The following is a 27,871-nucleotide window of genomic DNA, read 5'->3' on the forward strand; positions in this document are numbered from 1 at the left end:
ACTGAGTATAACTCATTTTAAATTATATATATATCTTTGGAAAGCAATCTGGTCATTAAAATTATGTAATGTCTTTTCTTTCTCTTACAGAAATCTGATATTTGGCGTGGATTCTGCAATGAAGATTTCACTTTCTCTAAGCAAAAGTGTTCCCACAAATCCTATTTTAATATTTCAAGCATCAAATATCAATTTCCAAATTACATGCAGAGTACTACTCAAGGGTTACAAGATAAATACAGCAAATGTATCAGCTTGTGACCTACATGCTCTCCAGGTCACAGGACAGGGAGGTGGCTCAGCTACCCACCTTTCCCAACCACATCACAGTTACATTTAGTCCTTTTTTCCGTAAACTTTCCTCAGTTTCCATTAGCTAGCAAGATACATGACAAATGCAGTTAAAACATATCCACAGATTTATATGAGAGACTAAATTAGGTTAGTTTATGTCTAAAATGGTCCTTGACATGCGTTTCGCTTCTGAAAGCCAAGTCTAATTTTTAAATGCATTTTATTGTTTTAATCCTTCTTAAAATAATTTCTAAACTTATGTTCGGAACATCAAACACAGCATAGAGTTTCTTCTTTATTGCCCGTCACTGCCATGTTGCTTTTGGCATTTATGTCTGCCTGTATATGGTGTATTTTTATTAATTGACTTACATACTTAAAAGCTTGTTTCTAATAAAATATTTCTGGTTTTACTGCCAGGACAGAGAATGGATAATGGTACATTTAGAGGATTAAAATCTTACCTCACTGCTAAATTACACTTACTTTTACATGTGCTCCTGATGACGTAAGGGGATTTCTGCCACAGCCCTTAACAAGATTGAACATCTCAGGTTAGGCACTCCTGCATGTGAAACCTGACGATCATTTTCGCTTGTGTTTGTAGGGTTTTTCCTCCTGAACAAGTAAGCTCAGCACATCAACGAAAAATGGCCTTCGGCCTGAAGTCAAAGAGCCGCTACCCTTCCCACCTCAAGACCCCTCGGCACAGTCCCGCCGGGCCTGCAGCAGAGCCCACCACCTGCCCACAGCGGCACGACACTCTCCCGCCAGCGCAGGAGGGAGGGCAGGCGGAGGGCCAGGAGGCGGGAGGGGCAGCGCTGACGACATTTTCTACTTCATTGGGTTTGTACTGACATCCAGGTGGGTGACAACGGGCTCCTCACCAACTCAGGGACCAGCTCCAGCAAAAGACCTGGCAAAGGATAAGTTTCTTCCTATGATTTGTACTGAGATTTGGCTAGATACAATTTTCAAGTTATTCCAAATTATTAGGATACATCCCATCTATTTTAAAACAAAAAAACAACAAAACCACAGGACTTGAAGCTGTGATTTACCAAGTAAGCGAGGGTTTCACAGGCTTTAGGTTTACCAGCTGTACAGGGTCTGGCTTGACAATCGTCCATGGCAGTACGGGTGTTGCCTCGCACCAGACAAAACTCAGTCGCGCGGAGAAGCTGCCGCTACCCCATGTTCCAATGACCCGACGCACTCCGCTCCCCTCTGCAACCAGGCCAGCCCGCCGGCGTTGCCCGAGGCTGCTCGACAGCTCCGCCGAGCCGGGCAGAGCGGGGAAGACGGCGGGCAGCCCCAGGCCCGGACCCCTCCAGCCCACCCCAGCGCCGGCCGCGGCCGCCACCTCAGTTGAGCCGGGGGCGGGGCCAGCGCAGGCGGGAGAGCGGGCGGTGCCCCCCCGCCACGTCCAGCGCCGCAGCCAATCCCGACCGCTGCGGGAGCGCGAGACACCGCCCCCGTTGCCACGGAAGCGTGCGGAGCCGCCGGAGGGAGCGTGACGCGGCACCGCGCCCGGCAGCCATGAGCGCGGTGCTGGACGTGCTGTGGGAGGACAGGGACGTCCGCTTCGACATCTCCCCGCAGTGAGTGTCGCTGCCCTGCCTGCTCCCGCCCTCACGGCAGGGCTTGCGGGCCCGCCCGGCGTCTGTCGGCGGGCTGAGCACGGCCGCCGCTCGCGGCGCGGTGCATGCTGGGAGCCTTCCCCGTCGGGGCGGGGGGGGCCTTGTGCGGCCGTGCGGCAGGGGCGAGCTGGCTCTGGCTAGGGGGCTTTGGTCGGTGGAGTCCAGTCACCGTTTCCAATCTATAAAAGAAAAAAAAAGAAAATAAAAAGGTTTCACTCTGGAGGACTGAGGGGAGAGTATTCTCTTACCAGCCGCCTGTGGCGTTACCTGGCGCTGAGGAGTAAGCTCCACGCGTGTGCCTGAGGGGACGGTACCAGCCTCTGACGAGAAGGCCGTAGGTCCCTGCTGGGCCGTCGGCCGCCTGAGCTCCCGGAAAGGGGCAGCGGGCGCGGGGCCGAGCGGCAGGCCCGGCTCGGGGGCCGTGTGGCGGCGGTGCTGCCTCGTCGCTGCGGGCCCTGCCCTCCCGCGGGCCGTCGGGCTCACCGAGACGGAGAACTCCGGGTTTCTGTGGCGGAACCCTGCGTGGCCTCTGTGGTACGGAGCTACGAATTAGCAGCTGGGTGGTGATGATTTTGCTACTGTGATGCTCCATCTCCGTGCTGCGCAGTTGACCCTGCTGAGAACGCCCCTTGTCCCTCAGGCATGTGGTCTGCGGTAATTTTGGAAATGTGAAATTGTATCTTGGATGTTTAAGCAGTTCCATCTTATTTTCTTGTAGAACTGTCATGTAGAGAGAGCCTGCTTCTGTATTTTCTTTAATGCTACTGTTACTATTCTTGCTATCTCCTGTCTGATAACTTTTTGTGCTGTTCTGGTGATGTATTCTTCAGTCCATACTTAGTGTGTCGATCCTGATCTCCAGTAGTATCTCATGGAATTCCCCTCCTGATAAGGCATTTTGTTTCTGTCATGCCAATACACTGAAGAGTTTTGGCTGCTTTACACAGTACAATTAAAATACAGCAAAATTTCACACTGCATCTGTTGTTATGTAATTGTTAATAATTGACCAGTTAAATCAAGAAAACAAACAAACAAAAAAAACCCAGAAGACAAACCACACCCTTTGTGGGAAATTTAGCGGAGCATTTCACGTGTTGGTATACATCTGGTATTTGCTTTGCTGGCATCTATTCTTTCCTGATCCTAGCTCCACTCCTTGTGACGCAGAAGTACAGCAAGAGGCAACAAACTCTGTCAATCAAAAATGCTGTGAATACAACTGGTTTGCTTTTCTCTCCCATTTTCAGAAACTTTCTCCCTGTTTTGGGGTATAGTTTGCTTGGTCACAATTGCTGCATAATTTATTTATGGTTATAATTTAATAATAAAGGTATTAATATTTTCATATGTCAGATGTAGTGATGACAGTTTCAGGTATATAATGTTAATGTGTGGGTATGTGTGCATGTGTAGATTTTTCATCATATCATGCACTAAGCAAAAAAAGGAGAAAGGAAAGCAAAGTGGGGAAATAGAAATGGCCTTCTTTTGGAGGATAAATCTAATCTATTTTTCATTAGAAAAATTTTTCTTGTTTTTTTTTTTCTTTTAGACAAATGAAAATGAGACCTGGTGAGGTCCTTATAGACTGTTTGGAGTCGGTTGAAGATACCAAAGGAAACAATGGAGACAGAGGTAACTGTGTACTCGTGGAAATTGTAAACTTCCTAGTATTTAACCTGTGTAGGTTCATGAAAGCCTTGTCTGGGTTCCATTGAACTTGGTATCAGTGGTCTGTTGCAGAAAATAGATCCTGCCTATTTCGCAGATCTGTCTACCCTTGGAGTATTTTCAGGACCTCTTGTTAAAGTTGTAGGAAGGTGATAACCTTGTCTCCGAATTTGTTTAGAATCAAAAGCCTTGTAAGAATAATCCATTTATAAACATTATAGTGATATTTTGCTCTAATCCTGTTTAATGCTTAGTTTTTCCTAACCTGGTTTAAACTGAATCAGTAACGAATATATATATCGTGTGCAAGGGCATGAAGCTGCCAGCATGCTGAGATGACCCTTCCTGGGGTTGGATGTACTGCTGTACAGGGCACAGAACTGAAGAGATTTGCATGTGACATGAAGGGGTGAGGTTATTCATGAAGACAGCTGCGACCGTTAACTCACTGCCCTCTCCTTCTCCTCTCCAGAGCAGTTCTGCACTGATTGTGTCCCTGAATTTTTACCACAGGGAGATGGATGTGAAATCAGTAACTGTTCTTGGTTTGGTTTTGATGAATGCTGGTATATATTAGAGGTTGTTTAATTTCTTCCTTGCTGGATTTTTTCTCCTGACATTCAAAAAAAGAAAAAAAAAAAGTGTTTAGTGATTTTTCTGCTGGGGTGTCCTGTGCTTTTCTTCTTTTTCCTATCAAGGGGAAGGAATGTTCTGATGTTTCAGAACTAGAGGTAAATATGTACCACAGAATGGTACATTTAATTTAATGGAAGTTATTCAGGTTAAAAATATCTCCACTCCTTATTTCCAGGTAGACTGCTTGTGACGAATTTGCGGATTATTTGGCGCTCATTGTCATTGCCCAGAGTCAATCTCTGTGAGTATCCTGTCCTGTTAAACAACTGCAAATTTTGTGTTTCCTTTGTGGTGGCATGCTATTCTTTCACAATAGTGTTGATTACAGTGCAGAATAGTAAAGTATAGTTCTGTTACTCTGTGGAGTCTCAAATGAACTGTTACAAATGAATCTATTTGTGATATATAAGATGTTATAATAATTCATAGCAAAATATTAATATTCAATGTTAATTTCTCAGAACAGAAGTTGAAGAGTACTTCAGGTATATTTTTCATTTGCTGTATGTGGGATTCATTTGTTTTTCTAGAAAGAAAACAAGTTTGAGTTTCTTCACACCTTGCTTTACTTGTACCTCTTGTTGCCACCTGTCTATGCACATTCTGTATTGTCCTACAGTTTTTGTTCTCCACAAGTACCTGCCTTTCCAAATTTACTATTGTAAGCTCTAAATAAGCTACTGATTTTAACTGTATGAGTAGCTAGCAGGTCTACTCATATTTAATTTAATTTGCTGAAACAGGGACAGGATGCACTTACTTTGTACCCAAATTATTTTCAGTGCTCAGTTCCCAACAGCCACTCAATGTTGAAAATCTCTATTCTGCTCATAATGTATATAAACTTATGCCCTCTGCCTGCTTGCTTTTCTGCATTTGCTCTCTTATACATGTATGCACTCGTAAGTGCATGCACACACACTGCTACTTTTGGATGTGTTTATAAAATTTAAAAAATGCTTGCTTGTGTATTTTAAGTTTTAGAATAGATCTTTTTAGAGGAGATCCCAAAGAAACTTAGGGAGTAATTCAGCCATATAGAAGCTCGAGGAAGTCCAACCTGTGGCTTTTAGAGTTTAAAATACTCTCTAGCTTTCAAGATAATGCATTGTGTCTTATGTGAAGGGAATATATAGACAAAAAAAATAATATTGGATGCCATTTTTGATCATTGCTGTTTCTTTTAGTTATAGAAAAATTCTGATAAACAACCTAGGAAATAGTCTTTTTCTAGTATTTTCGTAAGTATTAATTCCATAAAGACTGAATATTTTTATCTACATAACTGCTGCCACATCTGAGCTTTTGGAGAAGCAGAATCTTCCTAAAACAAATTCTAGCTCTCCTTTTGGTTTTTTTTTTTCTTTTTTTTGGAACCTAGTGGCTGTGCTACTTTTGGTATCAGTAGCAAGATGGTCCTTGACATTCAGATTTAGCCCAGCACCATTTTAATGCATCTGTTTGTTTTAGGGAGAATGGCTGAGATTGTGTCTGGTTTTATTTTGTATCAGAGCACTACTGTAGAAGAGGCAAAATGAAATTTGTAACTGTTTTTTCCCTTCCTTTTTATTTCTTCTCCACTTATAGTTTCCATTTTGCTGCTTTTTTCCTTTGTCATCTCCTTAGCTCTTATTCTACAAAGTATTATATCAATGTAGAAAGTTTTGTTTATAAGGGTAAACTTTAGGGCAACGTCATGACGAAACAGACCTTCTTGAGGCAACAGTCAGATGCTGAAACAAGGGAAATTCTCATTAGATATTAGGAGAAAAACATTCACAGTGATGGCAGTCAAACAGTGGAACAGGTTGTGCAGTCTCCTTCTTTGGAAATATTCAAAACTCAGTTGGACAGTACCCTGAGCAGCCAGGTGGAGTTGGTCCTGCTTCGAGAAGAGCATCGGACCAGACAACCTCCCAGGGTCCTTTCCAGCTTAAACTAACCTTTGATTCTGTGATGAGAGCCCAGACCGTTAAACATGATGCATAATTCTCACAAATAGTATCCAAAGCTGTGCTACAAAATTCAATATTATACGTTGTAGTTTTGACTATTATTTTTTCTTGTTTTCAAAACCGTTCTTTTTTTTGTTTTTTTCTCCCTTAACTTTCAGCCGTTGGTTACAACTGCATTATAAATATAACTACAAGAACTGCCAACTCAGTAAGTTTCTAAAAGTACTTTTTAAAATAATAACAGAAGCTGTAATTCATTGTTTATACTATTGCACTATTTCAACAATAATCTGAAAGTTTAATTGTAGGAACAGTAATAGAATAGTAATGGAGGTTTAGTTTTAAAAGTTGAGAGAGTTTTACAGTTCTATAGGAGTGTGGTTTTAGTCAGTTTCCTAAAGCAGTAAAACTCATGTAATCACAATGTTTGGTGATTCTTCTCACCTCTAGGTAAGTCAAGCACCTGTTGGCTCATTGTGTCTAAATTTAACAAAGGTCTAGAGAGGCACTAATTTTGTGCAAGAAAGTTTTCAAATACATAGCCTGAATTACATGCAACTGTGAAGCCATTTGTTTGGCTTGCGGCGAAGAACTAGCAGGGAGATAATGTAGGTTCACTGGGCACCCACATGGTAACAAAGCCAAAAATACTGTTTCAGTAATGATATTGCAATATGGAGCAGGCAGGCTTTGTTAGCTCTACTGTTGATGGAATTGCTAGTTCCTCAAAAAAAAACTGAGTTCATCTGAAGAGAGCAGTAGAATCAGAATTACACCTTCAGCTATACTATTTAGTACAAGAATTTAGAAAATACATCAAGGTTATTGCCTGTACAGTCAAGCTACTGTATTGTCAAAATGTTAAATTTCATTTTTTCCTTACAGAAATTACGAGGGCAGACAGAAGCTTTGTATATATTGACTAAATGTAACAACACACGATTTGAGTTCATATTTACCAATGTTGTCCCTGGGAGTCCCAGACTCTTCACTTCAGTTATTGCTGTACACAGGTAGCATACTTAAAATAATGTTTGTTCATTTAAAGAAATTCAATGAATCAAATATGTGGGATTACTGCTGCTGGTGGACTGAGTATATAATTGTCCATATTTAACATTCATAAAACTTTCCCAGAAGAGGAGAGGACAATCTCTGGAAGGGAAGGAGAGAATGATGACAAATTCTAGTAGATAACTATGCATAATGAAAATGAATGTGTATTAACACCGGTCATTGATTACAGTTTATACACCTTGTTTGTATGAACTATCTGAACAAATAGAAGTACAAAAGAGCTAATTTCAGTGTGCATTTTACATCTATAATTTCTGTCTGTAATAATTTCCTGTAATTTTGGATGATGCAGTGGAAATGAAGAGTTCAATCCTGGTCAAAGCTCTAACTGACTACAAAACAGTGGATGTTTCCCACCAGGTATCTGAATGAATGTGTGCATAATACATTACCGTGGGTTTCTATTTAAGAGCTGTGGAGTACTGATATATGTATATTGGGTGTTTGTGACTTAACCAGCACTGAAAAATAAAAGATTCTTGATGTCCGTACTGTGTGTAACATGGAACCTGGAAGACCTTTGCTTTGCAACAGAGGCTGGGAGATGAATGTGTTAAGGAAAAGAAAGAAATAGTATGCACATGAACAACACAGGAGATCAAAACAGATGTAAAAAAAACCACAAACTTTTGAATTTAAAGATAACTTCATCAAGGAAAGCTGAAATATAACAGTTTACATTGATGAAGTTTTAATATTACTCTTACTTTTGTGCAACGTGGTGGTAAGAAAAGTTGAAAATATACAACATTTCATATTGGTGCTGAAACAGTAAAGACAGTAGAAAACACTGAAATGGTAACGTGTATTTTTTATTTTTGCAGAGCTTATGAAACTTCTAAAATGTATCGTGATCTGAAGCTGAGAAGTGCATTGATTCAAAACAAGCAACTGAGATTATTACCACAAGAACAAATATATAATAAAATCAATGGAGTTTGGAATTTATCAAGTGACCAGGTATAGTGAAAAATGAGACTATGTTGTCAGCATGGATTCACCAAAGGGAAATCATGCCTGACCAATCTAATAGCTTTCTACGATGACATGACTGGCTGGGTAGACGAAGGGAGAGCCGTGGATGTTGTCTACCTCGACTTCAGCAAGGCTTTCGACACAGTCTCCCATAACATCCTCCTAGGGAAGCTCAGGAAGTATGGGCTGGATGAGTGGTCGGTGAAGTGGATTGAGAACTGGCTGAATGGCAGAACTCAGAGGGTTGTCATCAGCGGCGCCGAGTCTAGTTGGAGGCTGGTAACTAGCGGTGTCCCCCAGGGGTCAGTACTGGGCCCAGTCTTGTTTAACTTCTTCATCAGCGACCTGGATGAAGAGTTAGAATGTACCCTCAGCACGTTTTCTGATGACACCAAACTGGGAGGTGTGGTAGATACACCAGAAGGCTGTGCTGCCATTCAGCGTGACCTGGACAGGCTGGAAAGTTGGGCAGAGAGGAACCTGATGAGGTTCAACAAAGGCAAATGCAGGGTCCTGCACCTGGGGAGGAACAACCCCATGCATCTGTACAGGCTTTGGGTGGACCTGCTGGAGAGCAGCTCTGTGGAGAGGGACCTGGGTGTCCTGGTGGACGACAGGTTAACCATGAGCCAGCAGTGTGCCCTGGCTGCCAAGAAAGCCAATGGGATCCTGGGGTGCATCAAGAAGAGTGTGGCCAGCAGGACGAGGGAGGTTCTCCTTCCCCTCTACACTGCCCTGGTGAGGCCTCATCTGGAGTACTGTGTCCAGTTCTGGGCTCCCCAGTTCAAGAAAGATGAGGAGCTACTGGAGAGAGTCCAGCGGAGGGCTACAAGGATGGTGAGGGGACTGGAGCATCTCTCCTATGAGGAGAGGCTGAGGGAGCTGGGCTTGTTCAGCCTGAAGAAGAGAAGGCTGCGAGGGGACCTAATATATGCTTATAAATATCTGAAGGGTGGGTGTCAGGAAGATGGGGCCAAGCTCTTTTCAGTGGTGCCCAGCAACAAGACAAGGGGCAATGGGCACAAACTGAAGCATAGGAAGTTCCGTCTGAACATGAGGAAGAACTTCTTCCCTCTGAGGGTGACGGAGCACTGGAACAGGCTGCCCGGGGAGGTTGTGGAGTTTCCTTCTCTGGAGATATTCAAGACCTGCCTGGACAAGGTCCTGTGCAGCCTGCTGTAGGTGACCCTGCTTCGGCGGGAGGGTTGGACTAGATGACCCACAGAGGTCCCTTCCAACCCCTACCATTCTGTGTGTGATTCTGTGACTACAGCAAAGTTAAAATGCTTTGGCTTTCATCTGGCAATTGTACTGCTATAGCTTTGTAACCTCAGAGGAATTACCCTTAATTCAGTTCATCAGCTGATGCACGTGGAGCAGCTGGTCCCATGTATTTGCTACTCAGTACAACAAAGTCTTTTTGGCAACTTAAAATTCTACATGACTCAGCTAATATGCAAGGAAGTAGATATACAGTTCCTGTTAAAAAGATACATTTATGAGTCTGCAGAAAGACAATCATGCTGTTTCTGAAGTGCTCTGCTCAGTATTTGTATGTTTACGTGCAGCTTTGACTACAGTGTAAGACTATATTGTCTTTTGATTATTGGAAATGGAAAATATTGTAATAGGGATCTATGTCTTAAAACATGGAAAACTTAAAGACTTTATGGAAAAAAATAGAAAACATTTATATTATTTTACAGGGAATTAGTTACAAGTATTTCCCAGAGCCAGGAAAGAAAATAGGAGCTGTTATTTCTGTCTGTGCAATTTTAGTCCAGAGTGGAAACAGGATCTATCCTGACAAGCTAAAAAGTTCTTTCCTCCACATTCCCTTGGCACCCATCTCCACAATTGCTCAAGTTTAACCCGCATGCCTTTATGCTTATGCTGTACGCCAATTCCAGATCTGTACCATTAAGAACACTCTCAGACTCTTCATGTACTCCCATGAGCTCTGCTGTGCTGTGACTTGATCCTGCTTTGCTGCAGAAGTAGGTGCTTCCAGCTATTTTCACCACTTGGGTGCTGTATCCTTTAAAGATTGGGTCGTGCTTGCTTGCAATCAATAGAAGCATTTTGACTAGTTTTGGTGGGAAAGAAACAGGCTTTTGTGATTGAATATGAATGTGTATTGTGCTTGTGTTTAAATGGATAGCAGTAATCGTGTTTGGCAAAAAGGCTTTATACTTCAAAGCAGTTCTAACATACCTTTTCTTTAATAGGGAAATTTGGGAACGTTTTTTATTACTAATGTGAGAATAGTTTGGCATGCAAATATGAATGACAGCTTTAATGTCAGCATACCATACCTACAAATTGTAAGTATCTTAAAACAACCTTTTTCAAAATGAAAGGGCATAAATTCATGTCTTCAGTTAACAATCTCAGCTCACCAAAATTAGTATTTCATGTCCCACAGTCAGGGAGGTGTTTAGTCTTACCAGCATCAGCCACACGGGAGGTGTTTTTTTTCTGTGCATATTAATCGGGGGCTTTCATGGACAGGTAAAGATGTTGAAAATGGCTTATGTTTCTAATTTTCAAAACACTTCCTATGATGCTTCATGCCACTTACATACGCTGAGATTAATGGTCTGTGAACCTGATGTTCAGAAATGAACTGTTACCACTGTTACCATGTCTGATGAAAACAGTTTTCCCTGTGGTTTCACTGGTTCAGATCTGCAGTGGTAAATGGGAGGGAATGCTGGTAGCCAAGCTTCCAGAACCAGTAACTGTAACTGCTACAGTATAAACAAACAAAAACCCCAAACCCAACAGATCACAGATTGTTGTGAAGTAATTCAAAATTTTTAACAAGCAGTTTTTATCTCTTTACCATTAGCGTTCAATAAAAATAAGAGACTCAAAGTTTGGCTTGGCGCTTGTGATAGAGAGTTCTCAGCAGGTAAGAAGCTTTAATAGCCTTTTTCCATTGGTTACATTTTTCTGTGCAATAGTTCTCTTAATTCTGAAATGTTACAGGGCTACTTTTAAGGTACTTAGAGTGTTCCTTCCATGTGGCCTTTTGAACACAACTTTTAACAAGTTGTCTTTGCACTGCTTAAAATCATAGAATCATAGAAAGTTTTGGGTCAGAAGGGACCCCTAGAGGTCATCTAGTCCAACCCGCCCGCAGTGAGCAGGGACACCGCTAACTAGATCAGGTTGCTCAGAGCCCTGTCCAACCTGGTCTTGAATGTTTCCAGGAATGGGGCCTCCACTACCTCTCTGGACAACCCGTTCCAGTGTTTCACAACCCTCATTGTAAAGAATTTCTTCCTTATATCCAGCCTAAACCTACCCTGTTTTAGTTTAAAACCATTACCCCTCGTCCTGTCACTGCTGTCTCTACTAAAAAGATTGTCCCCATCTTTCCTATAGGCTCCCTTTAAGTACTGAAAGGCTGCAATCAGGTCTCCCCACAGCCTTCTTTTCTCCAGGTTGAACAACCCCAACTCTCTCAGCCTGTCCTCATAGGAGAGGTGCTCCAGCCCTCGGATCTTTTTTGTAGCCCTCCTTTAGACCTGCTCCAACAGTTCCATGTCCTTCTTGTGCTGAGGGCTCCAGAGCTGAACGTGGTACTCCAGGTGAGGTCTCACCAGAGCAGAGTAGAGGGGCAGAATCACCTCTCTCGACCTGCTGGCCACGCTTCTCTTGATGCAGCCCAGGACACGGTTGGCCCTCTGGGCTGCCAGCGCACATTGGTGGCTCATGTCCAGCCTTTCGTCTATCAGTAGCCCCAAGTCCCTCTCAGCAGAGCTGCTCTCGATCCTTTCATCCCCCAGCCTGTATTGATACCGGGGATTACCCTGACCCGGGTGTAGGAGCTTGCACTTGGCCTTGTTGAACCTCATGAGGTTCACACAGGCCCACCTCTCCAGCTTGTCCAGGTCCCTCTGGATGGCATCCCATCCTTCTGGTGTCTCAACCGTACCACTCAGCTTGGTGTCATCTGCAAACTTGCTGAGGGTACACTCGATGTTGCTGTCCATGTCATTGATAAATATATTGAACAGCACTTGTCCCAGAACGGACCCCTGAGGGACTCCACTCGTCACTGGTCTCCATCCGGACATTGAGCTGTTGACCACTACCCTTTGGCTGCGACCATCCAACCAATTCCTTATCCACTAAACAGTCCACCCATCAAATCCATGGCTCTCCAATTTAGAGAGAAGGATGTTGTGGGGGACCATGTCAAAGGCTTTACAAAAATCCAGACAGATGACATCCATTGGTTTTCCCTTGTCCACCCTTGTTGTTACACCATCATAGAAAGCCACTAGGTTGGTGAGGCAGGACTTGCCCTTGGTGAAGCCATGCTGGCTGTCTCAAATCACCTCCCTGGCCTCCGTGTGCCTTAGCATATCTTCTAGGAGGATCTGTTCCCTGATCTTCCCAGGCACAGAGGTGAGGCTGACAGGTCGGTAGTTCCCAGGGTCTTCCTTTCTACCCTTTTTGAAAAGGGGCACAATGTTTCCCTTTTTCCAGTCACTGGGGACTTCCCCTGACTGCCATGACTTTTCCAATATCATGGAGAGTGGCTTGGCAACTACCTCAGCCAGTTCCCTCAGGACTCTGGGATGCATCTTATCAGGTCCCATGGACTTCTGTACATTTAGGTTCCTCAGGAGGTCCCGAACCTGGTCTTCACTTACAGCTGGAGGGATTTTACCCTCCTGGTCTCCTTCATGCCATCCATCGACTTGGGAGGGGTGAGGAGAGAGGTTGCCAGTGAAGACTGAGGCAAAAAAGTTGTTGAGTTCCTCAGCTTTCTCCTCATCTGCTGTTACCAGTTTGCCGGTCTCGCTCATGAGCGGGGGTACGCTTTCTTTGACCATCTTTTTCTGGCTGACATACCTGTAGAAGCCCTTCTTGTTATTTTTCGCATCCCTTGCCAAGTTCAGCTCCAGCTGTGCCTTGGCCTTCCTGACCCCATCCCTACACAACCGGGCAGCTTCCTTATACTCTTCCCAGGAAGCCAGTCCCTGCTTCCACTGCCTGTGCAGTTCCCTCTTCTTCCTTAGTTTGACCAGCATCTCTTGTCTCAGCCATAACATACATGTCTGTATGTTAAGGTCAGTATGGCTAGCATGAGTTATGGCTTCTCTAAGCAAAGCAGCAATAGGCCAGCATGACTAGTTAAAATAAATAACGGTTAAAAACAGTGCCTTCTGAGCTATTATCTTTGGGATCTAATTACTTCTATGCTTAATTAAGAATGTTATTTTAAAGCTTTTTCACTTACCTATCTATTCTGCTGAGAGACAAAATTATTTTTCTTCAATTTGACCTTAATGAGAAATGCTTTTAGTGGTGATTTTTTTTTAAAGTTCCACTAACTTTATTTACTGTATCTGAAACCACCTTTAGTAACAACATCAAGATCTAACAGACTAAACATTTGCTAGGTAGCTAGGAATAAATCATTAGTATCGCTTCTTGAATTTCTCCCATCCTTGTTTGCTTTTGGTTGTCTGTGTAAGAAGTTTGTTCCCCATTGATATGATGGGCTAACAGTTAAATGCTTATTTACCTCATAGAGAAATGTTGTCATTGGTTTTATTTCACCCATGGTTTAAGTGGCATAATGAAAATAAAGTAATACCAAAATAAAGATGAAGTTTTATCAGCAAACAAATTTGCTACCATTAAACTGCAAGTCTCCATCAAGGGGAAAAAGTTGTTTAAATAATAAGCCACATTAATAAAAATGTCTTTTTTTCTCTGTTATACAGAGTGGAGGATATGTACTTGGTTTTAAGATAGACCCCGTGGAGAAACTACAGGAGGCAGTGAAAGAAATTAATTCACTTCACAGAGTTTATTCAGCTAACCCTATATTTGGAGTGGATTATGAAATGGAAGAAAAGGTACTCCACTCATGTATTTTAAATTATATATAATATGTGTTAACAGCAGTAATAAAAATATATTAAACATATTAGATACATGGATTTACTTAATCCAGTGTTTTAATTTGCAGCCTCAGCCTCTTGAAGACCTAACAGTGGAGCAGGTTGAAGATGATGTGGAAATAGAACCTGATGAACATACAGATGCTTTTGTGGTAAGCTGCTCCACAGAAAACTAAAAAATAAAATAATTCTTGTTTGGTTATTCAATTGTAAGCAATGTACAGCTGTAATCCTCTATTAAAGATAAGCTACAACTGAACTTTCTATATTTAAAACACACCTACGCGCCTTTTGTTCAAAATTACTACAGGAATTTATGCCGTGTATGGATTTTTAACTTCAAAACAAACTATTATTCAAAATAAATAGTAGTAGATATTTAAAGTAGTAGTTGTATATAGTTTCTCAACACATTAAGATCAGGAATACCGTGAAAACCAGCAGTATCATACAATCAAATACATTATATTAAAACAAGTCTTCCTTCTTTTGGAGCAGATTGATAAATGGTGATATCTATATGCTCAACATTCATCTAAGATTCAAACTTGGAAGATTTTTAGAAAGGGAGCAATAATTTTGAGTCTCTCCTGGATGGAAAACTGTGTTAGTACCCATCTCCCAGGATTTCAGGAAAGTTTACTTCTAAATGCGTTATGTTCCCCGGGAGCGTGATGACCTTCCTTCTAGCAATCGCCACATTTACTGGGCAACTCAGTAGCATGATTGTTGCATGATTGACTGCCCAGGTTTTCCACAGCTCACCTTGACCCACTGATAATTGACATGTTTTCATATCTCTTCTCTGAAATTTGGTAAACTAGTAGTACTAACACCAATCTTATTTACACCCTCATTTCTTTTGCTGTCAGTTATCGATGCAGATAAGCTCTTACCTGTTCCTTTCCCTCTTTTTTCCTCACTTTTTGCCTTTTTTTCTTTCCATTTCTGCACATTTTTATTCAGTCTTCAACATAGTTGAAGACCTTTTCCTTCAAGGTAGATTCTGTTTGCGCTATTGGTGTTTTTATCACCAGGATTTAATAACTGTGTCATGTAAATGACTAGAAGGTGGTTGCTGTAGGAGACACAGCTCAGGCAGGACCCAAGGAGTGACTCCACACCAATATTCCACGACACTTGACAGCTGATGCTGTTCTGTTGAGTCTTGTATAGCTTGAGACCCAGCTGAGCAGGAAAACACTTTCTTTGCCGCCTCTTGCCAGTCCAGAGGGGCAGCTGAAGCAAGATCAGGCTTTGTTTGGTAAATATGAAGATCTAGAGCCTGCTGGTCCAGAGACTTTAAGAGCTTTGGATAGTTTCAGAGATCTCAGTTCCTGAAGAGTTTGAGTCTTCGTTTGCCTACACACAGAATTGGAGAGATTGTATTTCTTTCCCAGATCTCTGTCTGAGAATAGAATAATGTAGTTAATTGTTCAGTTACTCTGTGTTCATTTCTTAGATTGCGTATGATGTTAACTGAATTTTGATACTGCGTATACATTTTAAGTAATTTTTTGAAATTGAGTAAGAAATGCTGCTGCACATGAGGCGGAAGATACTGGGATGCTGTCAGTTTGCCTTCGTATTAACATTTTATTCCGTATGAAGTATTTGTCAGTGTAACAAATGTAACATGAAAATTTTGCCATGTAAAAATCTTTGTTTATTATGATGGAAAATTTGAAGACTGTTATTTAATGAAAAATATCATAATCACCAATTCCTGTTAGAACCTTTTTGTGAATTATGTCAGCATAGAAGAAACTTTGATCTTGTTTATAAAACAAAAGTAAAATCCATACAGACTGGTTTGTTGAAGAAAACTTACCAAATACAGTTTTGACTTAAAGAAAATATTAGGAGATTTGGTTTTAGACTGTAATTTTTTTTTCTCAAGGCTGAGTTGTTTTTTCTTTCTTTTGCAGGCTTATTTTGCTGATCAAAACAAGGTAAGAACCTCTTTTTTCATACTATCAAATCCCTGTTTTTAAAATGGGATAATCAAGTTACTTAAGTATCTTCTGTTTCATTTTCTTTTCTCTCATATCTCGTGCATTCAAAAAAGCAACATGATGGGGAGCCAGTTTTTTCAGAAGAACTGGGACTTGCCATTGAGAAGCTAAAGGATGGATTCACGCTCCAGGGACTGTGGGAAGTGATGACCTGATTTGGACTGGTACGCGTTAAGAGAACTGAGCAATACAGCAGTAGCAGAGAAGGAACATGCCAAAGGTAGAGAGCAGGCGTATGTTATGTAGTATGTCCTCAGGATAGGTCATAAAGGGAAGATTATGCAAAACCCTCGTATGCGTAAAAGCTTTTTATTTATTACCTTGTTTCTGTAAGCAGTGGGAGGACACCCATAGCTGATGTAAGAAAGGGCGGGGCCACAGCCGCTGCTGGAAGCCCTGCCCCCTGCAGGCAGTCACGTGATCCACAAGTGCCAGAAGTCCCGCCCTTCCTCTGGTCACATGGTGCAAGGACCAGAGAAGTTCCTCCCCTCCTCCTGTCAGGTACAGGGACCTGGGAAGTCCCGCCTCACTGCATGCAGGGTGGCTGCCATTTTATTTCAGCTGCCATTACGTAAAAGGTCATACCCCCACATGTTTCCATACTGCTGTGTGATTGGTTGACACTGGGTTTTGACACACTGGTACCCCAGGTGTTTTCAGGCGTGTGATTGGCAGAGCCAGCCACCCCATCCTGCTTCCCCCAGAAGGCTGTCACAGCAGGAAGCCCCCTGCCCTAACAACCCAGGGTCTGCTGTGGTGTTTCAGCTGCCATTTTATGGCAGGTAGCCACCTTTTTTTTTTTTTTTTTTTTTTTAACTTCATGACCCATGTGTTTACATCCTGCGCTGTGATTGGCTGCCAGGGCCAGCCACCACCGACCATTTTACCTGGAATTGTGTCAGAAAAGGAAGCCGCCTCCTCCTCCGTACAGGGAGGTCACCATTTGTGATGGGGCAGTGTGGGGTATATGGTTTGATGCTCAGTTAAAAGTATTCATGTATTTATACACAGTGATGTACTTTCCCTCAATGATTATATCTGAATCAAATTTCCATAACTTGTTTAATGTTGTGCAGCATAGAAATATTGCCATAGCAGAACATTCTGTATCAAGGCATATTGGCTGTGTCATTGCAGCAGCGCTGCGTTACTGATAACTGACAAAAAGCAACACTGATCCAGATATAGTTTTCATGTCTCGTAATTTTGTTAAATGTTCAGCACATATCATTCCAGTTACTTAATTATGATCCAGATATATCCTCATACAGTTTTTTTATTATTATTATTTTTTTGGCTAGACCACTTTTTAAGGAATGATCTAGAAAAAAGTGCACACACAAATAGCTTCTGTGTCTGTCATTAGACCTTTATGATGTTATGTTTTAGAGAGAAATGAGTCATTTATTGTTGTAAGGAAGATGCAGCTGTTACATTTTCTAGTGAGAGAAGACCTCTGCGCTATTTTCTATAAGTGGAAAAAGTCAAATGAGCTCTGCTCTCAGCTGTTGTTTTAGCAGCTGACTGTTATAGTAACTGTGGTGTGAATATAATTGTGGTGTTTGTAGACAATCTTTCAAGGTATGTATTTTAATGATCTACTACCTATATTGAAAAGCAATCATAATTTCAATAAACTTTGATAATGTTGTACCTCATTCATCTTGCATTCAAATAGTTGTGTTTTGATCCTGTTTCCGTTACATTCAAAGAACATTTTACCATATGGTAAAAAGCATTCTCTGTATGGGCAAAATAAAGTCCTTCATCAAGGTACATTAAACAACTTTAAATTTCAAATTATTTTGGATTGGTATTGCCACCTTTAATAAAAATTAAATTGTGAAACCTTCAATATAAGCATAGTTTTTCTAAATTCGCTTTTCATACTACTTGTCTGATTTGGGGAATTTTTAGTTTAAGTTCAGAATTTTTTTTAGGTTTTTTAAATTACACATCCATTAAATAATGTTAATATGGTGGATTACATGTTTTCCATTCTCTGGTCTACCTCTCCTGTGTAGTGTTTTCAGTTTAGTTTAACAGCAGTTCACATCATTTCTAGTACAGCTGAATTTGAAAGGATTGATAATATCTACAGAATATCTGAAATATTTGTTACTGGAGGGTGGAAAATGCATTTTAAATTATTTTTGAAAGCTGAACTTTACCCGAATAACATATATTTAATGTCCAAACAGTAGGGTTTTGATTACAAATAAATAAGACCAAATGGATATTAAGAAGAAGCTCAAAATGAATTTCAAAGTCTTATTATCAATATCTGAAGAAATTGCAGATGTGATATGGGTATTTAAAAATATAATCTTAAAGCATAGATAATTGATTCAAAGTTCTGGAGTTTTTAAATATTTTTATGACTGCAGCAATGAGATATACTAAGCAACTCTGAAAAAGCGAACAGTAATTGCAACTGACAATTTGATTAATAATATTTCTATTCCAGAATATTTGGTAACGTGTATATTTACAATCTTGCTCATAGCTGTCTCACTGAGGGTCAGATTCTGCTGTCCTTACTCATGTCACATAAAGTCTTACATTGCACATAATCTCATTGATTCAGCGTGGAGGATGATGGCGAAGCCTGGCCGTAGTGACTAAAAGCAACAGTTGCTTCTTTCAGTTTTTGACAGCTGCGAGACCAACTCTTTTTTTTTTTTTTCCAAAGCACCCATCCTACATTCCGACCTGTAAGAGTATGTACCTATATTTAGCAAGCGAGATTAAGTTGCAGAGGCTTCGGACAGGGCAAAGTACGTTGGTCTGCCTTTTTCACGGACAGAACTTTGGGCAGGCAGCAGCTAAAGTTTTCTGCTCCCTCCCCTTTCCCAAGTATTTGCAAAATGGATTCCCAGAGGGAACTCACTGAAGAGCTCAGACTTTACCAATCCACCCTTCTTCAGGATGGCCTCAAGGAACTCCTCGAAGAGAAAAAGTTCATAGATTGCTCTCTAAAAGCTGGTGACAGAAGCCTGCCTTGCCACAGATTGATTCTGTCAGCATGTAGCCCTTATTTTCGTGAGTATTTCTTATCTGAGCAAAATGAAGAGAAAAAGAAGGAGGTAGTTCTAGATAATGTTGACCCCAACGTCCTGGATATGATTGTCAAATACCTTTATTCAGCCAGTATTGATCTTAATGATTCTAACGTGCAAGATATTTTTGCTTTGGCCAGTCGCTTTCAGATCCCTTCTGTATTCACTGTGTGCGTCTCCTACCTTCAGAAGAGGCTTGCTGTTGGTAACTGTCTGGCCATCCTGCGATTAGGCGTTCTGCTTGATTGCCCAAGACTTGCATTTTCGGCCCGTGATTTTGTTTCAGATCATTTTGTGCAGATCTGCAAAGAGGAGGACTTCATGCAGCTTGCCCCGCATGAACTTGTCTCTGTTATTTCACCTGACAGCCTAAACGTAGAGAAGGAAGAGCTGGTATTTGAAGCAGTAATGAGATGGGTCCGAGCAGACAAAGAGAACAGAGTAAAGAGCCTGGGGGAAATTTTTGACTGCATACGTTTTCGTCTGATGCCAGAAAAATATTTCAAAGACCATGTTGAGAAGGATGATATAATTAAAAGCAACTCAGACCTTCAGAAGAAAGTAAAGATTATTAAAGATGCTTTTGCAGGAAAACTGCCTGACTCTAGCAAAAGTACAGAAAAGTCAACCAAAGGGGAGGTGAATGGCGATGTCGGAGATGAAGATTTACTGCCTGGCTACCTAAATGACCTTCCCAGGCACGGCATGTTTGTCAAAGACCTGATTCTTCTGGTTAACGACACTGCTGCGGTAGCTTATGATCCTCTTGAAAACGAATGCTACCTAGCAGCCCTGGCAGAACAGATTCCCAGAAACCATTCCAGTATAGTCACCAAACAAAATCAGGTCTACATTGTTGGAGGACTGTATGTGGAAGAGGAGAACAAGGACCAGCCTTTCCAGTCATACTTCTTCCAGGTATAAGCTTTAGAATTGCTGGTGCAATAACAGGTGCTGATAAGAGTTACTGGAAAGTATTTCTATGGGAGTTGTCCGGTCTCTCTGTATGGTCAATGGAGAGAAGTATCTAGACAGAGCTATCCTTGTCTCGGGGAGAGCAATGAAACCAAGGGACTTGCATCTTCTCTGTCACGATCAAGCCCCTGGTGAGATCGCAGAAAAGATGAAAAGGATTAGTATGTTGTATCTAGGCACCGGCTTTCATTGTTTAAGGCCCAGATTTTTCATGGTACAGATGCCTAAAGTTAATTCTAATAATATTTTTGTCAAATACCTCTTGTGAATTTCTGTTAACTTCCATGAAAGTTGACTGCTTAGCTGCTTTAGATCTAATGACATGACTTTCTTTTTTTGCATCTGAAATATTTTTAGGACAGCAGTAAAGTGCAAATTTTAAATGTCCTTTCTGTCACTAGAATTTTGGAAGTCCTTTTGTCACATTTACATCTGAAAACCTAAGGGCATTCTAAAATACATAATTTAGAGGAAGAAGCTTGTTTTCTTGGCAAACTGTCAATGTCAGTACACTAAATACCATGCTTCAACCAAGAGCATGATTTTCTATCTTTGTAAATCTGTATAAATAGAAGGCCAATTAAAACAAACTGTAACTTCTGCAACACATTCGAGAAAAATTATCAAAAATACAATTTGGCATGCTTACACCAGAAACTAATTCTGTTGTGTTTTTAGCTACCTGGCTACATGCTTTGGGGGTATTTAAACTAGCTCACGGTGAATTATGCAATATGCTGCTGGCCATGTCCTGTCTTTAGGCACATTGGCCTAAAAGGGTGAGAGTAGTTCCTGTTTCAATATGAATAAAGCCTTCAGCTATTAAAAAAGTGCAATTATTAAGTGTTTATAGGAGTATGGCTCCTTGCGATTTCACATACATCCTGCTCTCTCACTTGTCACCTTTAAGCTCGCTTGCTGCTGCTGCTGGCTAGAGTTAAAATACTTTGCATTGCCCATGTGGCTGTTGTTCCCTCTAAAATGTTAAAGTGAGGCCAAATCGATTTTCACTTGCTAATCTCCCTTTTTCCATCAGTGAAGCACCTGTTAGCGTTTTATCTGGTAGCTAGCAACCCAGGTGAAAACAAGGCTGCCACTGGCTCAGAAATGTGCAACTAGTTTACACCCTATCATCAGTAGGTGTGTCATCTCCAAGACTGATCCGCTATGCGTGCTGTGATCTGTAATGGGTACATCTTCTCCCCATTGCACCTCCCAGCTCCAGCTACTGGGGCAGCCCATGTCCATGAACTGAATTTCACTGTTGCAATAAAGCTTCCTGTCCAGTATGGGTGGTCTGTGGAACCTGGGAGATGTATTTTAGCATGGGGAGCGTGGCTGTGGAACCTACCTCTAGAAAAAGGATGTCACTGAGCTAAACCTCGATCTGAGTACTTTGACTGAACTTTCTCTTGCTTCCTGTCAGACGCCTTTACGCTCACGCAAACTCACATTTTACCTTCCCTTCCTGTACATTGTCAAGCAGATCTCTATGCAATAGAAGAGAGAAAATACTCTTTTTGAATGTTAGGGAGCGTTCAGATTCAATTGTAAGTTCTCGGATCAAACCAAAAATTAAGCACCACAGTTCTAGGAGAATCTTTTCGTTGGATTGTTTTTTCTTCTGTCCTCCTGCTGCTGCTTCTCCTTAGGTGTTCTCACATACTGGATGTGAACTGAGACGGACATGGGAGTACTTCAGCAGAGATGACACGAATATTATTGCCAGTGGAGCTGCACTGCCTGCCTTTTTTGCTTAGGAGTGAAGTCTTTATTCATTGTGCCTTCAGAGATCTCAGGAGTTTTTGAGGGTGTTTGTGATGAAACACGACCTCTTTTGCTCTAGGGACTGCAGAAGAAACATCTGTGCCATTTACCATGCAATGTTTCCTGATCGTTAGGAGGAACCATGTGAGGACGTCTGGCATCTCTCACTGGAGCGAGGAGCACAACAGCTAACTGTATAGGTGTGACACGGCAGGAGTGTCTGCTCCCTGCAGGCAGGAAGAACAACAGCTTATTCTTTCCAGCATGCGGTGGGAAACCCAAAGAGTGAGGGACCTTTAAACAAAGAAGAGGAGCATAGTAAAGAGGGAAAGAAACTGTGAGGATGAGTAGATGCGGAGCAAGCTGTGTGGCACTGACTCTGCCAGGTCTGAGCACCATGAAGCATGGGTGGGTAGAAGTCATCATTCATTAGCTGTGCTGAGGGAAGGGCAGGTTGTTCAGGCAAGCAGGTGAGCTGTTGGGACACACTGAGTGCAATTAATTTTGTGAAACGATGTTCGTTGTGTGGATTTTTACTATTCGCCTTTCCTAACACTTTGTATTCTGATGCACTTTCAGCTGGATAGCATCGCTGGTGAGTGGGCTGCCCTTCCTCCGCTGCCGTCAGCCAGGTGCCTCTTCGGGCTGGGGGAGTCTGACAGCAAGATCTATGTCATCGCAGGCAAGGACCTTCGCACTGAGGAGTCTCTGGATTCAGTATTGTGCTACGATCCTGTGTATGTTTAAAATTTCATCGTGCCCACTGAGGGCTTCTAAATAGCCCGTTGTTAGTCGAAAGAGCCTGACGGTGATACTCTTCTTCTTCCAGGGCAATGAAATGGGGGGAGATCAAAAAACTACCCATCAAAGTGTATGGTCATGCTACTATCTCAAACAATGGGTTGATACACTGTCTTGGCGGAAAAACTGATGACAAGTGAGTGTCTAAGTCTTTTCTTGACAATTTACAACATTATTTGGTTGGTCCTTTATAGATGATGTGTCCTCACGCTCAGAAATCAGGGTCTCCTTTTTTCACATCTCTGGATTAAGGTTGCTAACTCTTTGGCAGAGGGGAACACATGTATATAGGTTATCTTTCTCATTATGTGGTAAAACTGTGTATAAATTGTAATCTCCTCTAGTTATGTTAATGACTGTACTTAGTTCTAAGGCAAATTTTACTTACCAGGCAGACACATTAGTGATAGATAGCTATGAGGACCCTCACTGAAAGTATTATTTCCTTCCAGATAGGAATATTTAGGTGCCATGGAATTACTGTGTCAGTCTTTCAACTTTTCTGACCTGTGATGCCTGTTCCACCTTAATGGGTGTAACATTAGGAAAATCAAAGTTTCTGCTCACACTGAGCATGTGGTGGTAAGTTTTCAGGGTTTGTATAGGGCAAATTTAAGATACAAGCTTGTCAAATCAGCCAAAAGAGCAGCATAATCTGTCTTTTATAACCTTTGTCATACATTCCTTCACAAATCCATCTGAATAGAATGTGCTGAGAAAGGACATTGACTTTCTCCTGTAAGGTACAGTGAAATTGCTGCCCTGTGTAAGCAGCATTTAACATTTGATTTAGTTCCATGGGTGTGATCAGTGCTTTGTAGACATGCAAAGATTCCCAGATGAGACAGATACAAGAAAGGATCTCACGGAGCAGAAATGGGTCTTATCATACCATCCACCTCAACTAGGTCTTGCTTGGAACAAGCGAGAAGTTCATTAGAAATGATGGCAGGTTTTCTTTTTCCTCCCCAGGAAATGCACTAACAGACTATTTGTATACAATCCCAAGAAAGGGGACTGGAGAGACCTGGCTCCAATGAAAGTGGCTCGCTCTATGTTTGGGACGGCTATCCATAAGGGCAAGATTGTCATTGCAGGTGGTGTCACTGAAGAAGGCCTTACTGCATCTGTTGAAGCTTTTGACCTGACCACCAATAAGTGAGTGCAATACCCAAGCTATTTTTAAGCAAGCATTTGATCGTCTAGGCTTTTGGGAGCTCTCAGATAAGTCACAAAGGTGCTCAGGTGCCCACACTCCCCCTGGGATACTTGGTCTACATTCACATCTTCAGCAGAAGCAGCACCAGCTTAAGGGCGCGTATCTCTGGCCATTTTTCCTGCCCCCACACGCATTTTCTGTGCTAGCATAGCTACGTTGCAAAACATGATCAAAGAGCTCATGTAGCAACAATAACTCACCCTCTAATCCTTTTTTTTAATTCTTTTTTTTTTTAAAGTCTGAATATTCCCAAGTGTAGTAGACCACACAGTCGCATAAACAGCTGTGCTGGTGTAACTGGGGAGAAGTGGGAGAGATTGGCAAGGGCCATGCAATTGAGTTGAAACCGCACTGGCACTAAACCTGAAACCCCAGCAAGGGAACCTGGGTGCCTGATCAGGACCAGCTGAACATCCTTTGGGTACACGGCCTTGTGAAGTCTTGCTGTTCACTTACCTTGTGACGGCAAACACCATTCATCAGTAGTTAGTGACAGGCATTCTGCTTATTTTTTAGTACAAAAACTCCAGGAATACTTTGAATTTAAAGTGCATGCTCTGAAATACTATAAAGTAATGACAAAAGATAGGAAGTCATACCTGGAATTAGCTGACTTATTTGATCCAGATACTTTCCAGTGTTCTTCCTCATAGCCAGAATCTTTTGCAGCCAACATCCCCAAAATGTTTGTGATTTTCCAGGACTTTATACCCTCTGTATCTGTGTCTTCCTACTCTTAATTTTCCTTGTTGTTACTTTTCCTTCCTATCATCCTATTTACAAACTTTTATTTATAATAATATCAGTAAAGCTTTATTATCATAGCTCAAACTTGTAAGTGTTCCTGGATGCACCTTTATTTTATTAATAAGCACTTCTACGGTACATGAACACGTTTAGCTGTGCCGTCGTCACTGACAGGTGGCATCAACCTACAACAAAAGTTTTAACTTCAATGTATGCTATCCCAAAGCTAGGCTTGCTTATAAAATTTAACAATACAAACTATGAATATGCAAGAAGTAATTCTGTGAGGGAACTTTGGACTTCACACCTTCTATAGGAAGCAAAGGAAAATGAAGGTCATTTTGTTACCATGATGTTTAGCACATTCTTCTCTTCCATTGTTCAGAAACACGTGCAGCTTGTGGGCTGAAAAATGTGCAGGTTCTGGTCTTGCTTTACTCCATTTTGTTACAGTCAAGTCACACAAGCAAGAGAGGCAAATTAGCCTGTTGGTTTTGATGTTGACATTATCCAGAAGTGGGATGTCTGGATATTTTACATGCTTATAGGTGTGAAGTGGCAGAAAATTTGAAATTATGCTAATCAGCTCCAATGACTTTTTTTTAGTTGAATTATTCTGTCAGTGTCACTTGAAATGAATATGCATTTTGGAAACTATAGGGAAAAAAATGAGAGTAGCTGGGGGACAATACATCTGCATGAAGCCTATTACTGATGATGGGACCAGGCGCCCTGTAAGCAGTGGCCTCTGGGAAGAGATGTCATCACGGTGTAATTCCGTCACTGAAGGCCTGCAGGACATCCCTGTGGGGATGGAGACGCGGAAACTCACTGCTGATAAATCTCAGATTTTGTTCTTTTTACTAAACCACTCACTCAAGTGGTCCTTGGTACCTGAATTTCTGTCACCCAGAGGGGTATTTGAGTGCATTCAGTTTAGGATATGTCTCATGTGTTTAACTTAGGTTTTTCTTTTCATCTTTAGGTGGGAGATTATGCCTGAATTTCCCCAAGAGAGAAGTTCCATCAGTTTAGTCACCTTAAGTGGAGCTTTGTACGCTATTGGAGGCTTTGCAATGATTCAGCTTGAATCTAAAGAATTTGCACCCAGTGAAGTCACTGACATATGGAAGTAAGTTTAATTTTAATCATGCTTTCCTGCTGGAAAGCTATACTTAAAACTGAGGCTTGTGGACACTGGAGGGTAAAATTGGTTTTCTCTTTAACTCTGGAAATGAACCATAGCACAGGTTATAAAGCACTTGTTGACAGAAATGTTTGTCAGAAAGTGACAAATAAACGTGAGACTTGGATCTAACGGCTACTCCCACCTGCTAATAATTTGAACAGTCTGAGTCATGATCTTCAGATTCTTTTACTCCTTAAAAGAGTAAGTTACCCTGTCTCTTGGCAGGTGTAGCCTTGTAAGTGTACTGTAAAACCATTCTCTGTTTCGTGACATTCTTATGCAGAAAAGCCTGTGTACACAGAGGTTTGTCTATATTCCTGTGTTAATAGTCAAATGAGTAATTGTTCCAAGCGAATCAGAAATCCCTATCTCCTAGATTTTTTTTTTTTTTTTTAATCTAAATCATGGTAGCAGTGACAACTCTTCAGTTGCTAAGGTAAATTCAGGAGTTTTAACTGGCAGAAGGATAGGAAGAATTCCCAGAAAAAACACCTTTATATGTAAGAACCTGAAGATGCTTAAGACACAGAGGAAGCTTTTACAGAAGTAATTAAAGTATGACAGGAAACAGATAACTCACATGCGCATGTTCTGTTCTGGAGGACAAACGCAGCCTTTTGTGGCATCCTTCAGCACAGGGTTGCTACAAGCCTTGGGAACATGCAGACTATCCCCCCTTTTCATGTATGTGCGATGAAGCATCAAACTCCAATTTTAAGAAGCTGTGTTCTGACCTTATTTTGTTAAATGCAGGTACGATGATGAAAAGAAGGAGTGGATTGGCATACTGAAAGAGATCCGATATGCTACTGGAGCCTCCTGCCTGGCTACCCGCTTAAACCTCTTCAAGCTATCAAAACTGTAAACAAAATGCTGGAAAACGTGGTATGGTGAAGGAGTTTCGATAGGTTCTTCTGGGTTTGTTGCATGGAAATGTCCCCAAATTGTACAGAGTTTTGTAGCAGCATACTAGTTATACTGTTAACTGTTAAACATTTCATCTGTCTGTCCAAGTCGTAAGATATTTAGAGGCTAACCAACAACAACAGAATTTTTGCCAACGTTTAAAATCCTGAAGAATTCTAATTAATGTTGATTAGAATAAATGAAGATTTCGGAGAGAACTCCATTTTTCACTCTGTGAAATTGCCAATAGAACTAGTTAGACTTCCTTACAATCAGACAATCCAGGATAGTGGTGGCTTATCCTCCAAACAACGCCTATGAATTAATTGTTAAGTTAAATACAACTAGTAGGTAGCTATTTTTATTCTAACTGGCTGTTCGTACAGCCTGATTTCCCCCTTCAGCAATGTATGTAAATCCTGCATTCTTCAGTCATATCTTGAAAATATTTTCAGTAAAGCCTTCTAAAAATAATTTAGCCTGCAACTGAAGTGCATACTGAAAACAAAAATGGCCTAATACTCTGGCCTAAGAAATGCCAATATCTCAGCCAAAGCTGTACTAGTAGCCAGACGTGAAGAAAGGGAGAGTTCACAAGTTTCTGGTAGCAAGGATGTTCCACTTTTTTATGCTTTTATATTTATTTCCAAAGCAAATATTTCATGGAAGTTTTTCTCAGAGATCTGAGGCCATTAACAAGCATTCATGAAGAAGTCCTGGAAGAACTGATCATCAGCAAATACCTATGGCAGAGAGGACTTTTTCATCTAACAGAGTTTATGCCTTTTGATGTTGAAATTTTTAACAATTAAACTTTGTTTTTCAAACTATAGAAGTTATCACTTGATGGTGTCTCTTTTAGTGATGAGCTCATCATCACCACCAGTGACAGGACACAGATTTATTAGTACAGCCTTCGCCCAAAACCAAGCACTCCGTTTTCTTAAAGTAGAGCATACCCACAACTTTATTACAGAGTCTCTCTTCAAAGGATTTCTCCACTGAATAAAGAAGG

The 27,871-nt window shown here is 41.4% G+C and overlaps 2 protein-coding genes across 4 annotated transcripts; both read left to right on the plus strand.

Moving 5' to 3' along the window:
- The first annotated feature begins 1,760 nt into the window (after positions 1 to 1,760).
- Positions 1,761 to 17,851, plus strand: BBS5 (Bardet-Biedl syndrome 5). Of its 3 annotated transcripts, none has more exons than XM_075430863.1 (12): positions 1,762 to 1,895; positions 3,490 to 3,572; positions 4,420 to 4,485; positions 6,358 to 6,407; positions 7,085 to 7,212; positions 8,101 to 8,236; positions 10,480 to 10,575; positions 11,103 to 11,165; positions 13,999 to 14,133; positions 14,247 to 14,330; positions 16,107 to 16,130; positions 16,247 to 17,851. In XM_075430863.1, exons 1-12 carry the CDS (start codon positions 1,834 to 1,836, stop codon positions 16,346 to 16,348), a joined length of 1,029 nt encoding a protein of 342 aa, XP_075286978.1. In that variant the 5' UTR covers positions 1,762 to 1,833; the 3' UTR covers positions 16,349 to 17,851. The 3 variants fall into 3 exon arrangements, with proteins under 3 accessions (XP_075286980.1, XP_075286978.1, XP_075286979.1); XM_075430864.1 differs by lacking the exon at positions 1,762 to 1,895 and adding an exon at positions 2,067 to 2,574; XM_075430865.1 differs by lacking the exons at positions 10,480 to 10,575; positions 11,103 to 11,165 and having other exon boundaries at positions 1,761 to 1,895.
- Positions 17,852 to 18,971: 1,120 nt separating this feature from the next.
- KLHL41 (kelch like family member 41) lies at positions 18,972 to 27,691 on the plus strand. Its single transcript, XM_009934064.2, has 6 exons — positions 18,972 to 20,170; positions 22,574 to 22,731; positions 22,824 to 22,931; positions 23,768 to 23,953; positions 25,747 to 25,893; positions 26,704 to 27,691. Exons 1-6 carry the CDS (start codon positions 19,061 to 19,063, stop codon positions 26,813 to 26,815), a joined length of 1,821 nt encoding a protein of 606 aa, XP_009932366.1. The 5' UTR covers positions 18,972 to 19,060; the 3' UTR covers positions 26,816 to 27,691.
- The last annotated feature ends 180 nt before the right edge of the window (positions 27,692 to 27,871 follow it).

This window comes from Opisthocomus hoazin, chromosome 9 (genome assembly GCF_030867145.1).
Source record: "Opisthocomus hoazin isolate bOpiHoa1 chromosome 9, bOpiHoa1.hap1, whole genome shotgun sequence".
In the NCBI taxonomy this organism is placed as follows: Eukaryota; Metazoa; Chordata; class Aves; order Opisthocomiformes; family Opisthocomidae; genus Opisthocomus; species Opisthocomus hoazin.

Coding starts and splice junctions, on each gene's coding strand:
- BBS5 (XM_075430863.1), top strand. CDS start 1,834: ATGAGCGCGGTGCTGGACGTGCTGTGGGAGGACAGGGACGTCCGCTTC. Junction 7,213..8,100: donor TCAGTTATTGCTGTACACAG/GTAGCATACTTA, acceptor TTATTTTTGCAG/AGCTTATGAAACTTCTAAAA. Junction 16,131..16,246: donor ATTTTGCTGATCAAAACAAG/GTAAGAACCTCT, acceptor CATTCAAAAAAG/CAACATGATGGGGAGCCAGT.
- KLHL41 (XM_009934064.2), top strand. CDS start 19,061: ATGGATTCCCAGAGGGAACTCACTGAAGAGCTCAGACTTTACCAATCC. Junction 22,932..23,767: donor GGCGGAAAAACTGATGACAA/GTGAGTGTCTAA, acceptor TTTCCTCCCCAG/GAAATGCACTAACAGACTAT. Junction 23,954..25,746: donor TTTGACCTGACCACCAATAA/GTGAGTGCAATA, acceptor TTTCATCTTTAG/GTGGGAGATTATGCCTGAAT.